This window comes from Rhineura floridana, chromosome 8 (genome assembly GCF_030035675.1).
Source record: "Rhineura floridana isolate rRhiFlo1 chromosome 8, rRhiFlo1.hap2, whole genome shotgun sequence".
Lineage (NCBI taxonomy): Eukaryota > Metazoa > Chordata > Lepidosauria > Squamata > Rhineuridae > Rhineura > Rhineura floridana.
This window is the reverse complement of record NC_084487.1, coordinates 71,862,208-71,878,488: the sequence shown is the minus strand read 5'-3', so window position 1 is coordinate 71,878,488 and position 16,281 is coordinate 71,862,208. Positions and strand designations below refer to the sequence as shown.

Genomic DNA, 16,281 nt, shown 5'->3' with positions numbered 1-16,281 from the left:
AGGCCTGAACCCAGACTGGAATGGGTCAAGATAATCTGTTTCATCCACAAGTATCTGCAATTGCTGCACCACAAACCTCTCAATCATCTCCCTAAGAAGTGGGTATTTGTGATTGGGCGGTAGTTGTCGCAATCCAGTGCATCCAGGGTGGGCTTTTTCAGGAACAGTCAGATCACCGCCTCTTTCAGGAAGGCCAGAACCACTCCCTCCCACAACAATGCATTGGCCACACCCTGGATCCACTCGGTCAAACTCCCTCGGCAAGTTTTAATAAGCCAATCTCCTCTGCCTCTAAGTACGTATACGCAAATTATATATCGGATTCCTACTATAAGAGACCTCGCTGGAATGAACGAGTTGAGGCAAAGGTGAATGAATTCTTTGGCTCTTATTCGAGGTCTTCTTCTAGACTCCGTATTATCAAATCCAAGGAAACTTTAGAAACCTTATCGGAGTATCACTCTCTATCTTCTGCTCTAACAAAGACCTTAACATCAACTCTAAATTTTAACTGCAAATCCAAAGAATTGTATCCCAGATGGTTTGATAAGGAATGCAGAGAGTCTAAACAAAATTTATTAGAAATTTACTCCGCATATAGAAACTCTGGGGTACTCACTCTCCCCTTAAAATACTTTCAAGCAAGTCCTACAAAAAACTAATTGTTCAGAAAAAGAAATTGGCCTGTCAGGAAAATTGGAAAATCTTAATAAACGCCTCATTAAATAATGATTCTAAACTTTTTTGGGCATTAGTCATCAATGCCCTAAGTTCGCCCGCTTCCACCAAATGCTCTATACCCCCAGCTATTTGGGAGCAACATTTTTCTCTTATTTTTGCAAATTATAATCAAGAGTCCCCCGGGTCTTTCTCCCAACTGAGTCTTAACGTTGTGTCTGAATGGCCCCCAGTTGATCAATCAGAAGTAGTTCCGTTGATCCAAAATCTTAAAAATGGTAAGGCCCCTGGAATTGATTAAATCCTACCAGAAATGTTAAAAGCAAGCATAGAATGGTGGGCTCCACTGCTATCCTCACTTTTTACCCAAATAAATCGGTCTGGAAACATCCCTGCAATATGGTTGGAGGCAATAGTTATTCCCCTTTTCAAAAAAGGAGATAAAGAAACTCCAGCAAATTATAGGCCTATGAGCCTTCTTTCAGTTGTTGGTAAGGTCTATGCGAGCTATCTTAATGTGAAATTACAGTCTTGGATAGTAGAAAACTCCATTATAGGTCAAGAACAAGCGGGCTTCTGTAAAAAGAGATCTACATTAGCTCACTGCTTAGTACTCAGACATCTAGCAGAAAAACATATGAATGGGTTGAACAGGGGCCTCTATGCAGCTTTTATGGATCTCAGGATGGCTTTTGATTCTGTCCCTAGAAAACTACTATGGGCCAAATTATATAAATCCTCGATCGACAAACGTCTTTTATTCTTAATTAGTCGTTTGTATCAATCTACGTCGATAAGGGTACGATATGACCCAAACGGAAACTTGACAAATTCCATTCCAGCAACAGTAGGTGTCCGACAAGGGTGTGTGTTGGCTCCAACCTTATTTAATCTTTTTCTTAATGATCTAAAAGAAAATAGCTGCTCAAGCAATCTACACTCCCCTAAAATAGCAGAGGTTAATTGTCCTCTGTTGTTGTATGCCGATGACTCTGTTTTACTGTCCTTTTCGGAAATAGGATTAAAGCGTCTTCTGAGAATCTTCATGGTTTATTGTGAAAAAAATTTTCTCAGTATAAATTTTTCCAAATCCCAAATAATGGTTTTCTCGCGAAACAAACGGAAATATCATTGGAAGATTAAAGGCCAATATTTTAGTCAAGTAAATAAATTTAAATACCTCGGTATAATTTTTAGTTCTTCACTATCTTGGTCTTCCCAGATTTGTGCGGTCACCGCATCTGCACAAAATATTTCCAAAACTATTATTAGATTCTTCTACTCCAGAGGAGGCAGATACATCCCTGCAGCCCTAAACATTTTTAAAATCAAAATATTACCGCACCTCCTCTACGGTATACCTGTTTGGGTTACAAATTTTAATCCCAAAATAGAACAAGTTCTTTCGGATTTCTTGAGGGCTATATTGGGGTTACCAAATTGCGCCTCTCCTGCTGGTCTTCATTTAGAGGCTGGAATCAATTCTGTAGAGTGCTCAGCTTGGATGCAAACTTTTAGTTTTTGGACTAAAATGGCATATACGGGTCCTTCCCTGGGTTACCTTCATCTACTATGGGGGGATCCGTTTGTCAGTTCTTGGTCCAAAATTCTAAACGAAAAGTTAAACTATTTAGGCTTATCTAAAGAGCTACTGGCTTCTTGGGATCTTAAGGCTGCAATGCATACAATTGGCCAACGGATAAAAGATCTAGACCGTCAGTTTCTAATGTCAAAAGCAAAAACTTCTTGTTCTCCATCGCATTTTGGCCTGAGTTTTTGCTTTCCAACTCAAGCTTCATACTTAGAAGATTTAACCTTCCCGCAATATAGATTCCTGTTTACCCGAGCCAGATTCAATTGCTTCCCTTCTGCTATCCTAGAGGGTCGCTTTCATGGTATTCCCGCAGAAAACCGATTTTGTATCTGTAAGATCAACCTACCCGAAACAATTTGCCATGTTCTCTTCTTCTGTGATCTATACTCTGATGCAAGAAAAAATCTCATTCTACCTTTATTTACTGGTCTTCCAGATAGATCTTTAACCTGGAAAACGCACTACCTTTTATCTGATAAACATAATTATGTAACTCTGCATGTAGCCAAATTCTTTTATATAGCCCAGTCCATTTGTAAAAGGCAGGTTTTATAATTTTTAGGTTGTCGATTTAAAGTTTAGGATTTATTCAAATTTAAACCTGCTTTATGGGTTTTTAATTCGCTTATATTCCAGTTCAATTGATTGTATGTATTGTTATGCTGTTTAAGTTTAGATTGAATTCTGGTTTGTTGCAGTAACAGTAATTTAATCTAAATGTTTGAAAGACTTTTTAATGATTTGTAAGGTGTACTGAGTTGTTGTATTGCGACATTTTGTATTTCGGGTCTATGACCGTAATAAACTGAATGAAATGAATGAATAAGCCAAGAAGGGCAAGGGTCGAGAGGACACGTTGCTGGTCGCATCATCCCAAGCACCTTGTCTGCGTCATCAGGCCGCATCAACTGAAACCGTTCCCAAGAAGTTGCAGCAGACGTTGCACTGGACATCTCACTGGAGACTACAGTAGATGTGGATGGGGCATCAAGATTGCTACAGAGGTGAGCAATTATACCCTCAAAGTGCCTTGCAAATAATTTACACTGGGCCTCCGAAGGATCTAAAACTCCATTTCCTGGAGTTGATGTCAGCAGACCCCAGACAATATGGAAAAGCTCCACTGGAAAGCTACTTGAGGATGTGATGGTGGCAGAGAAGTGGGCCTTCTCCGCTGCCCTCACCGCTATACAGTAGGCACGGTTATGATGTTTTACTCATGCCCGATCAGCCTCATAGCACATCTTTTGCCACTTGCACTCTAGCCATCATCCAGTCTTTCATTGCCCTTGGTTCATTGGTGTACTGACATGCAAACTGGGCTCCACAATGCTGGAGAGGGCACTCAGGGGCAACCGGTTCAACAGCCTGACCTGCCTCACTGATCCACAGCATGACAAGGGCTTCAACAGGGTCACCTGCTCTATCTACTGGAAACTCCCCCAGGGCATTCAGGAATCCTGTGGCAGACCATCTTAATCTGTCCATCACTCCTGCAGGGGAGGATCGGAGCCATAAGTCTAAACTTCACCAGGAAGTGCTTTGAAGATGACAGTGGGGTGACATCCATACCCCCTATCTCCAGACCACCCCTTCCCCCATCTCCAGCAAAAATCAAGTCGAGGGTGTGCCCTGCCCAATGTGTTAGGCCGGTGACAACTTGAGACAGCCCCATGGTTGTCATGGAGGCCATGAAGTCCTGAGCCAGAACAGTAGAGGCAGCCTCAGCATGGACATTGAAATCACCCGGCACTAACGTTCCAGGCTCCTCCAGTATCACAGCCAAGACGGCCTCGGCCAGTTCAGTCAGAGATGCTGCCGGGCTGCTGGCACACCAGGGTGGACAGTATACCAGCAGCAGTTTACTGTCTCCTTGGCCCGACACCAGGTGCAGACCCTCACAGCCAGCTCCAAGACAGAGTGGTTTCCTGGTGACAGAGATGGAAGTTCTGTAGACCACAGCAAACCCCCCCCCCAATCCCTGCAGCCTGTGCTTGTGTTGCATGGAATATTCAGGTGGACAAAGCTGGGTCAGATCAACTCCTCCCAACTCACCCATCCAGGTCTCAGTAATGCATACCAAATTAGCATTTTCTTCCATGATCAAATCATGGATGAGTGTGGTCTTACTGTGTACCGATCTAGCATTAAACAACATCACACACAAACCAGTGGGCACAGCAGATGAGCAACGAGGAACCCATCCATGAGAGGAGTAAGAACGAGGAACAAGACATAGATAGCCTTGCCCTCGTCTTCTATGGTAGAACTACTTTATCACCACCTCCCCATGGCCATACCTCCCTCTACCCATGATCACTGAAACTGGGGTGGCATCACCCATGTTCCTCCTTACTAAGACTCCTCCTAAGCACTTGATATGGAACTGACAAGAGCCCACCAACAAAACCTACCTGAACCAATTATCCAAGTAGACATCTGAGAGAATTGGGAACTGTCAGACTCACTCAATATCTTTCACACAGGGCACATCTACTCCCCCCCGTCTCACACCCAGGGAGAGCCAGCCTTCTGCCAGTTACAGACTCTCATTCTGAAGGCTACCGGTGACTTTGTCCTATTGTTCAGTCACTGCACAGGCTCTCACCCTGCGCAGGAGCTACACATGCACCGTACGCTCTCCCCACTACCAATCTCTTATAGCTTGGTTAAAAAAAAATAGAAGGGGTAGTGCCCTCATCTTTGGGACTCCCTGTGGGCGACCCCCTTTTGTGTTGACCCTTCAGTGGTGACCCTTCCGGCATTAGACCCACCACCCAAGGGCAGCCAGGCTTTTATGCTCCCTGACCCAACCAGGAGCTGATGCAAGAGGCTACCAGATTGACTGCAGTCTCTCTCTGGAGTCAGGGTCAGGCAGGGCGTCCCAGTCCTTGCAGCTCTTACCAGGGACTTCAGCTGCCTCAGGAGACAGCAACCCAGAGGAGCAAGCCAGCAAGCACCTAGATGCTCAGGTACTCACTCCCAGGGCAGGTCTTCTCCAGTCCCCCAGTGCTGTAACAGTTCTATGTAAATAGAATGCTTGCCAGAACCCCCAGTTTGTAGATATATCATCGTATTTTGGCAGTGTGGGCTGGCAGAAAAAAACTGTTGGATATGGACAGGCCTAGCCTGTTGCATATCACTGTCTGCATTAGGCTTTTATGGTTGATTGGTGCATAATATGATGCATATGTAATAGGTATTTGGTCAGTGATGTGTGCAAAAAAAACCTCTGAACACACTTTTTGGGTGGGCAGCATCACTGTGAACAGCTTGGAAACTTTACGGAAGGGAAGGCACATTGCTAAAAGGGAAAAAAATCCACTCCCTCTGTTGCATATTGGTGACTGACCTGTGCCAGGGAAGTCATGTTTATTTCCCACTGCGGGTTGGTGTATATGTTGGTCTGTAGTGCCTTCAGAAACCAGCATGGCCTAGTGCCATTAATGTGGCAATGCACTCCTCAGCAGGCTGCAACTGTGCAGATTATCTTCATGAAACAAGAAGCCTACAAGGGTCCATTTCACTGAGTATTCCAGTGGGGAATCTTTATCTTACTGTGATGGTTGAGTAGGCCATGGCTGTGACACAATTTATTTGTTTTTGGTCAAACTGTAACCCAAATAAAGAAATGTTAATTGATTAGTCGTATGTGTTTTAGTCAATTGATCAATTAATCTATACTTTTTTAAACATACAATTAAAACTGTAACCTCTGGCTACTACTGCTATAAGGAAATTCTGCATGAGACAAGGTAGGTAGAGGAGTCCAGCTCTGTTCCATCTTCACCTGAAAGCCCTCTTCTAACTGCATTGTTGTTCTCATTTGAAAATATACATCTACCTCTGCAAGCAGTAAAATGTGGGGACTGCCCCTACAGCATATAGAAAGCAACACTAGGTTCTATAGGCAGCCCCATTTCTTCATTACCCATCTTGACTCTGCTTGCATCAACCATGAGAATCTATGAACCCACTCCTGAATTCTGTTGTTGCTGCAGCAGCAACAACAGCAGAAAATAGAACTGGCCTCTTAGTCTATGAGCAGTTTAGAGTTAGAGGTAGCACAATGCATTAGGGATGCTTGAGGAATTAAATCTTTGTGAATTCTGATATGAATTGACCCGATCAGGCCTCCTAGACAAATGTACCAATTAGGAGTAATGTACTAATGTAAACTTTGAATTCTAAATTTTGCAATGCAGTTCTGTACTAAAAATGTTACCAACGTGTTTTGAGAAAAAATGCATATTTTAGGATAATGTGTATGAGATAAAATGAGTTCAGAAAAACATTTTTGTGAGAGAATATGTATTAAATTTGAACTTGCATGTGGATTAATTAATGAGATAGGACAGAACCAAGTTACAAATGAACACTTGTGATACTGACACAGACTAGAAATACTGATCCATTCATGCATTCCTATTATACATAAAGTTTTACATATGCCTATATATTTAGCTGGCCAGACAAAACTCTTCATCACAGGTAGCAACAGATTCAATCAAGAACGGGTGATATATCTGAGATATCCAGAATTTCCTGTAGTTTGTTATATCATGGAAAACGCTATTGCTTTTAGTTCTGCTCTCTGGTTTATAAAGCAAGGAGGCGCATGTCTAAGCAAAACTATATTCTACTTGATGAAGTAGACTTGCCTATGAAAGGTCAATACCATAGAACATTTGATTATAATCAAGGTGACACAAGGCTGCAACAGAGTAATAAGGCTATTCTTGTAGACTATTTTCCACATGATTCATGGTGGGACTTTTTTCTATAGTCTGCTCATGTGCAGATTTTGTATCGCATCTTTTAAAAACTGTTGTACATGTATCATGAAAGTTAAAAACACACACAATCTACCTATACAGGTGATCACAAAGAAATCCTGCCTATGCATCTCTTTGGACATCCCAAAAGTGGCAGCTGGAGCTTAGATGAAAGCTAAGAATAACCTCTCCTTTGAGAACCTTTCGCTCTCCTTCACTACTTCCTCTTTAAATGCTCTTAAGGCTTCTCAGATCCTGTATATGTATTTTTCCCCCTGAGATGAATGTATTTCATGGCTGTGGCCCAGAAAATGCGGTGTAATAGCATAAGGAATCAGTATTTTATTCCTAGATACGACATTCAGTCTTTTTACTTCATTCCCATTATAACTCTTCAGGTATAATCATTTCTACATAAGCTGCAGAACATATGGTCAAACCATGCACAATATATTATTAAAAGTGACACTAGATTACGTTCCTTGTGCTTCATGAATTCTGCTTGAAAGATTTGGGCATTTTAAGTGAGTTAATGATTAATTTCATGTTATATACCTTTTTATATGGTATCTATAGTAGAAAATAAAATATTTTTGTATCCCTAAATTGGCCCTCTTTAGAGCACAATAGCAGCTTTTAAACTTTCCACATGTTAGCCATATATTTTGAATTATAAATAAGGTACTGTTTATGAGCTAATGGATTTAGCTTTGAAAGTGCCAAAACTTTGATCAGCACAACTAAAACAACTGAATGAAAATGTAAGGTTTCATTGCATGTTTTATAGATCAGCATGCATTATTTACATTATGACAGGAAGCACAATCACTAATGAAATGTTTTATTATCTGTAAGTAGAAAAATTGTACTTAAGAATAAAAGGAAAGATTAGATAACAAAGGAACATTTGTGGCGGTAGATTTTAAGACTGCTTTGTGAACTCTTTAACTGGATTGTATATTCTGTAATACGTGCCACAGTAGCTTCTTAGTTTGGCATGTTAAAAATTAACTTTGCTGGATTCAAATGGGAATTAACATGGTTATTTCTGTATTGATGTGTATGTACTTCATGTTTGTGGTACATTTGTTGTGTGTGTGTTGTTGCATTTAAAGGTTCAAAGCTAATACACATCTCTAAACATTTTTGTAGAGCTGTGCATTGCCCAAAGTGCATACAGTGGGCCTCCTTCATACTGCCAGACTATGTACAGTTGAACAAAATAGGACATTACTTGTGATAATACTTGCATAGGTTTGCTCTTTATGTCCCAACTGAAATATTTAAACTAAGTTACAACAAACTTTTTTCATTGGTTTCCATGAGACTTTGCCACAGTGACCTTAACTAGAATATGGTATGCGGTGCAGAATTTAGTATTCTGATAAGTTCCACATTCAGTGTGTGTGGATGTTTTAAAACCAAATAGCTTTCTTGCATTTCCCCCTTATCATTGTGGATACTATTCACCAGTTCCTGCATCCTGGCCTCCACTTATTCTCAGCCTTATATCTAACCTGTAGCGACATGTAGGGTGGGGTGGAGCCACCCTCCTGATACCATTGTTAACCCTGCCGCAGCCTGATCCAGGTAAGCAGTAAGTGCCGGTAAGCAGGAAGGCAGCTCTGCCCCACCACATCTGCTGCTACTGCATTTAAGTATTCCTCACTTAGGTCTCTGCCTGTGGCAGCTGTGGATATTAAGGCACACAGGCTTGAGGCAGTTGTGTGACTGTCATGCACAGATGTTTGTGCAGATCTGGTTTTGCTCTCAGTAGCAAGTTGTGTCACTGCCTGAGGCAGGCATGACACTGTGTCCTGAGTTAACACTTCCTTCTGCCACCATTTCACTTCTTACTATAAAGTTAAACATCTGCAAATAATTCAACATCAATGTCAGAATAAACTGTACATGATGACAAAGCAGACCCATCATCAGCAGATGGCATCCTGAGCAGAGGGTCCAGGGGTGCTGACATTTGCTGCACTGGTCCACCTGCCTATTCCTAAGTTTTATCTTGTGGCTTTGTCGGGCACTGTAAGAAATGTAAAGTGGACTGCAGTGTTTGCCACGGATTGCTGTGCTTACAACTGGTACTGCTACCTACCCACCCACCCCCGGCTGACTTGTGGAAACCAACAGGAAAACTTAGGGAACAATCCAAAATTGCTACTGATGGAGTTCTACAGAGCAGTAGAGCCACTGCTAAATCTGCAGCCCTGCTGTTCATGGAGGCAGAAAGTGGGGTCACGACAACTGAGCCCAATCCATGTACCAGTTCCAGGCTGGCACAGCTATTGGGCCCAGGGCTGTCTCTCAACAGCAGAGAGGCCAGCTCAGCCCTGTCCCCTCCCCACCTTTGGATTGCCCCATTCTGATGATACTGCCAGCGGGTGGAGGTCAGCATCAACAGAATGACACTTGTGTCACTTCAGAGGTTGACAGGAGGATGGCTTAGCTGGCAGAGCTGAGTGTCCCACCTGTGCTCAATCCAAGCCCCCACACACACACACATACTCTCACACATAGCATGGCATAAGAGGGGGTTGGATTGCTCTGCCAGTCATTACTTGGTGAATATTTCTCTGGGAATGTAGAGCAAGCCTATGCGTATTCAGGAACTGTCAGTGTGGAGGGACAGCACCATGTACCTGGTCTGTCAGCAGCAGAGTATATAAGAGGGAGAGGTGTGAGGTGGTTGGTACTATGTGGTCACATTGGCAGAAGCACAGGATTGGCTCTGTTGATGTACCTGCACAGCACCAACCTTCCTACCGCCTCTCTCTCCTGGTCAGTGAGAGTAACTCCACTGCCAGAAGGCCAGGTGTGCGGTGGTGCCCCTTCTCACCAACCACTCCTGTGTACATTTATTCATAAGTGCCATTCTGCTGAAGTAATGCATTTTGCAAGGAATTTGGAGCTGGTCCTGGAGTAAATTATTCCAAGTTACAGGTATTCCATAATTTATTGTTCATTTTAAGAGTGTTAAATCTGAATTTTATTGGTGCAGTGTATGCCTGCTTCTTGTGCTTAAGTGTATTATGCAGGCTTATCGCTAATGTCCTGCAATCCCAAGAATAAGCAGCAGCCTTAGTAGAAAGAACAATAAGATCTAAGTCATTTATAAGCTAGGATGTTAGCCCTGCTGGGGAAAAAAGTGAATTGATTAAAGAAAAAAAGCTTTAATCAATGTAACTGTCAAGCTAATGAACTCTTAAGTCCTTGGGTTAGACAAGAAATGCTTTTCTGACTAAATGCAAAGAAATTTCATATTTTCATTCAATAGTATATCTTACTTGAAAACTAGCACAACATTTTTTGTTGCTCTCATAGGAGGGAGAGGCACAGAGTGGGTATTTCTAAGCATTTCCAGCTTCTCTCATTTGTTGACGGACCTTGTGAGCTATTTTGGAAACTGCGTCCCTATGGCCTGCCACGTCAGTTACTATATTGAAAATTTAATTGTAAAAGGGCTTTGACACTGAACTTTATAAATTTGTTCCAGCTGACCTTGTCTCAGTTATTTGCCAGCCTGGCACAAAGCCACAGAAATTGTTATTTGTTTTCATGCAGTAGGTAGAAATACTGTGAACAAGGAGTCAGAATAGACCTGACATTTTTTTACATGAGTAAAGTTGAAGAAGCAGCTTTAAATAAAGAGATTAACAAGCCTGCCATAAAGCACATATTCTCTCAGATGAGCTTGTTTCAGCTTGTGCAAGATTACTTACAAACTGCTTGCATCTTTTTTTATTCAGTGAAAACAAACATTTAGGATATTAATTCATTTTTCAATATAATTTATCTGACTACAGTGTAATTAACCTGCAAAGAGTTTCCTGAATCAATGGGCTGGTTCAGACATCAGTATTAACCATGGTTTGTTGTTATGGGAATGACCTGCAGCGGCCTTGGGCTCATACACCAATAACCTACCTCCCACCAGCATGGCTGCAAGAAGAAGACCAAAAGCTTTTGCTTCCAATTTGACTCACTGAAGCTTGGCATATTGTCCAAACCAGACAATATGTGGTTAATCTTGACTATGGCTTGTTTGAAACAAGACAACTTCAACCCATAGGTTTGAACCCATGTATAATATTAGAATATAACATTAAACTGTTGTTGATTTAAAAAAGAAGCAAAAGCTTCCAATATTCTCCTTACTGCTGCTCTAAGAATCATCCCTCTCACCCAGTGCTGCTTTTTCCATTGTTTATTATTCCCCTACTTTCTGAGGAATTCAAGGTGGCAAACAAGTCCAACTACCAAAACAAGATTTCATATACAATCCCCAAGTTTAAACCCAATCTTAAAAACCACAAAAACAAAAAAATCCAGTAATAACTCTAACACAAAACACACAAGATCCAGTAATAACGCTAATACAGCCAAGCACCAGACCAAAAAAAAATCAGCATTTTTGAAAAGTAACATCTTTACAAGCTGCCTGAAACCATATAATGATGGGCCCTGATGCTTGGAAAGGAATTCTACTTGGTGGGTGCCATCACAGAAAATGTCCACACCCTGTTTGCCCTCATCTTTGCCTCACAAGGCATCAAACTTGAGAAACAGTTCTGTGAAGCTCAAAAGGTAACTCACTGCTTTGTGAATTTCTTAGTTAACTTAGTATAGGTATTCCATTCCTATTTAGTTTATTCATTTCTTGTCATTAATCATAGAGGCTGCTTAAGCGCTATTTTCTTTTTTAAAAGGAGCAGTTACCTGCAACAAGATTGTATCAGATACTGTTCTTGAATTGATGCATTTTGTTTGTGAAAAAGAGTCTTGTTTGTGCTATAACGCCTTTGTCGACCTTCAGGCAATCTGATCCACTACATCTACTGGTAAAATGAGTATTATAGACTATGAATGATTAAGGAAGCCATATATACATTTAAAGCAAGTTCGGGAACCTTTGGCTCTCCAGATGCTGGTTTTCTACTCCCGTCAGACCCAGCCAGCATGGTTAATGGCCAGGAATGATGGGGTTGTAGACCAACACTGGGAAGGCCACAGGTTCCTTATCCCTGCTTTAAAGAGAGTAGTCCTTCATTTATGCCTTTTTTGCAGAGCTTGGAAAAGTTACTTTTTTGAACTGGCTGGGGCTGATGGGAGTTGTAGTTTAAAAAAGTAACTTTTCCAAGTGCTGCTTTTTTGTACAGCGGTGCAGAAGTTCCATCCCTACAAGTGCAGGATAGTGCAAGACTGCTAAAGGTTTGGATGCAGAAACAGTGGAACTAGGAACAAGAGAGGTAACAGGATCTGCACACACTGTGCCAGTTCCTTGGTTTCAAAACCACCAAAGAATCTATGTTAGCTAAATAATGCTGAGGAATTACATTTGCTCTGATGGCTACCTTGTGCTCTGACAGAAAGACTGTAGGCCGTGAGGACTTCTGTAGTTTTGCTGACAGTCTGCATTGTTGGTGAAAGGAAACTAGTGACACCTGCACCATTGCATTGTGGAGAGATCAGAATAAAACCTGTTGCTTTTCTCCGGAATTCTTCATTTATATTAGTTAAGTGCTCTCCTATTGCTGGCTCTGCAGCAACCAGCATTTAATTACAAGTTCTTTCCTGACTTTGAATTCACCTCATGAAAAACATTGGGTTAAGATAAAAGAGAGAACTCACTAACTGAAAAGGGACCGTTCATTTCAACTTAGATTTGCAAAACCAATGAGGATGATGATTCAGTCCCTCTCCAGATCTATTCTCTCACACATTTAAGATTCCTATACCACCAGTAGAGTTGTGCATTACCATACACAGATAATGGGTTTTCCCCTTCATATATAAAACTAATTCAGTGAAACGATTTATAATAGTGTTAAGAATGGCAGATCACGTTCTTATTTTATCTTCTGTGGCCCTTTTTAGTGTACAACATGATTTAGAATTCTTACCCTGTGTGCCTTCAAGCTAGGAATAGCCAACAGAAAGCCTACAGACTGGATCTCTCCCTTGTTTGCACTTACCAATACCACACAAAATGGAAGATAAAATATAGAATGATTAATATATGGAGCCTCTAAAATACAGAAACTTGCAACTTGCCCCCTGTTTACATTCATTTGCAGAACATTGAATTTTCTCCCTAAGTAATCTAAATTACACATTTCTGTTTCTCTTAGACGCCTGGATGCTAACCATATCAGCTTCGTGCCCCCCAACTGTTTCAGCGGCTTGGTTTCACTCAGACACCTGTGGCTAGATGACAACTCTTTGACAGAAATTCCAGTGCAAGCTTTCAGGAGTTTACCATCACTTCAGGCAATGACACTGGCACTGAACAAAATATACCACATTCCAGATTATGCTTTCGGAAACCTTTCCAGTTTAGTGGTTCTGTAAGTTTACATAGTTAACTGACTCTTTCAAGACCTTTGGTTATTAGCATCTTGAAGTAATTGGCTTAATATAAACTGAATGACAGAAAATGCACTTTTAGTAGATGGAGTCGCAAAAAATGTGAAATGATTGATAGATACACAAATTGGTTAATAATTGGTGAGCGTGGCTAGTTGAATGAAGTGGAGGAGGTTGGGGCAGTAAACAACTCATGCTTTCTGTTGTCCCTGGAGACCCCCCCCCAAATAGTGTGGTTTCGTTTGCCCATGTAAAAGGATACAAAATTTGAATTTGAACGCTCATGGGGTCTGAACTGGCGGTGACCGACCAGGAGAGAGACCTCGGGGTTAAAGTGGACAGCACGATGAAAATGTCGACCCAGTGTGCGGCAGCTGTGAAAAAGGCAAATTCCATGCTAGCGATAATTAGGAAAGGTATTGAAAATAAAACAGCCGATATCATAATGCCATTGTATAAATCTATGGTGCGGCCGCATTTGGAATACTGTGTACAGTTCTGGTCGCCTCATCTCAAAAAGGATATTATAGAGTTGGAAAAGGTTCAGAAGAGGGCAACCAGAATGATCAAGGGGATGGAGCAACTCCCTTACGAGGAAAGGTTGCAGCATTTGGGGCTTTTTAGTTTAGAGAAAAGGCGGGTCAGAGGAGACATGATAGAAGTGTATAAAATGATGCATGGCATTGAGAAAGTGGATAGAGAAAAGTTCTTCTCCCTCTCTCATAATACTAGAACTCGTGGACATTCAAAGAAGCTGAATGTTGGAAGATTCAGGACAGACAAAAGGAAGTACTTCTTTACTCAGCGCATAGTTAAACTATGGAATTTGCTCCCACAAGATGCAGTAATGGCCACCAGCTTGGACGGCTTTAAAAGAAGATTAGACAAATTCATGGAGGACAGGGCTATCAATGGCTACTAGCCATGATGGCTGTGCTCTGCCACCCTAGTCAGAGGCAGCATGCTTCTGAAAACCAGTTGCCGGAAGCCTCAGGAGGGGAGAGTGTTCTTGCGCTCGGGTCCTGCTTGCGGGCTTCCCCCAGGCACCTGGTTGGCCACTGTGAGAACAGGATGCTGGACTAGATGGGCCACTGGCCTGATCCAGCAGGCTCTTCTTATGTTCTTATGTTCTTATGAATTCATCGCCATCTGCAGTAATGAAATGAATTGTTGGTAAATAAGTTTTGATTGCAGTCTAGTCCTGGTAATAGACAGACATTTGAGATACAGTGATTGTCACTGGGCTATAAAAAGCTAATCTGGGCTATAAAAAGAGCTTTCCCAACACCTGTAGAAGCACAAAATGGAATAAAACAAATTATTGCACTGATGCAGATGTTGGAGTCTGAGTGCAGTGAAGGGATCAGGATAGAGCTTTCCCAATCTGTCCTTCCCTGGTATAGTTGTCCCATCCCCAATAACCACATGCTAGATTGTCGTCATTGCCTAGATTTCATATGTAGGCCCAGCTGTGAAATATCTATACTCCAGTAATCATGCAGCCTAGAGCAACATGTGTTGGACCTTATGCACACAGGCTCCTATATAAATGTGTCAGTTCAAGAAACAGCCTTGGAGACAAAAACAGGCATTCCAGGAGGTGATGAGGAAGCATAATTCTGATCCTCACTGCTCATAGACAAAAGCATTTGAAAAGTGAGGTTTATGATACGCAGCAGGAAATCTTGTCTACTGCTCTGCTGAATTCTCCCTACATTTGGCATGTGTGGGTGTGTATCTGATGCAGAGCTTGGAAACGTTACTTTTTTTGAACTACAACTCCCATCAGCCCCAGCCAGCACATGCTGGCTGGGGCTGATGGGAGTTGTAGTTCAAAAAAGTAACTTTTCCAAGCTCTGAAATGATAGGGAACAAAAGAAAATCAGAAATATAAGTAAGGAGATACTTGTTATTGACTAACACCATTTACAAATGACCCTAATGTCAAGCACTGAGTGTTTGATTCATGGTGCCCCTTTTTGGCCTATTAGAATGGCCTATAGTTATTTACTGTATATCCCTAAGTAGCAAATGATGCCTTTCTTCTTCTTCTCCTTCTTCTTATATTCATTTATATCCCTCTTCTTTCTCAAAACTGGAAATCAAAGTGGCTTACAAAAATTAAAACAAATACAAATAAAAATTTAGATAAAAACATACAGAAAGTTATTGTTAAAATGTAATTAAACTACCATATATATATATATATATATATATATATATATATATATATATATATATGTATATATATATATATATATAAAAGAAGGGAGTTCCAGAGCTTTGGGGCAGTCTGCAAGAAGGCCCGTGTTCCCACCAGACACTCCTTTGAGGGTGGCACGACTGAGAGAAGGGTCTCCCCCAAAGTTCTTAGAGCTTGAACAGGCCCATATGGGAAGATATAGCCTTTGATAGCCTGGATCCAAGCTATATTGGGCTTTATAGGTCATAACCAGTACCTTGAATTATGTTGGAAACAAACCAGTAGCCAGTGGAGCTGTTGTAAGATGGGAGTCATATGCTTCCTATGATCAGCCCCGGTTAAAAATCTGGCTGGTGGCCTTTGGACCAGCTGAAGTTTCCAAATATTCTTCAAAGGCAAACCCATGTAGAGCACATTACAACAATCCAAAAATTTGAAAAGGCTCAAAAATAGCTCAACAAATCTATGCCAGTACTATGTCATTTGAAAGACTATGGCATACTGGCAATAGTTATGTAGACCAATTTAATAATTGCCTCACACATATTGGAATTCAGATATGTTCCAAATCCACATGTGCATTCTGTTGTATAACTAAGGTCCAACTCCTCCCAGAGCAGTTAAACAATGGCAGGCAGATGGACTGGTGGCATTTG

General features: G+C 41.4%; 1 protein-coding gene across 2 annotated transcripts in view; it reads left to right on the top strand.

Annotated features, from left to right (window-relative positions):
- The window catches only part of LGR5 (leucine rich repeat containing G protein-coupled receptor 5), a 114,316-nt gene that overhangs the window by 63,586 nt on the left and 34,449 nt on the right, over nucleotides 1-16,281 (top strand). For both annotated transcript variants that reach the window (XM_061639741.1, XM_061639742.1), the window contains exon 5: nucleotides 13,188-13,403. In XM_061639741.1, coding sequence (XP_061495725.1) covers nucleotides 13,188-13,403 — 216 coding nt within the window. The remainder of the gene's footprint in view (nucleotides 1-13,187; nucleotides 13,404-16,281) is intronic.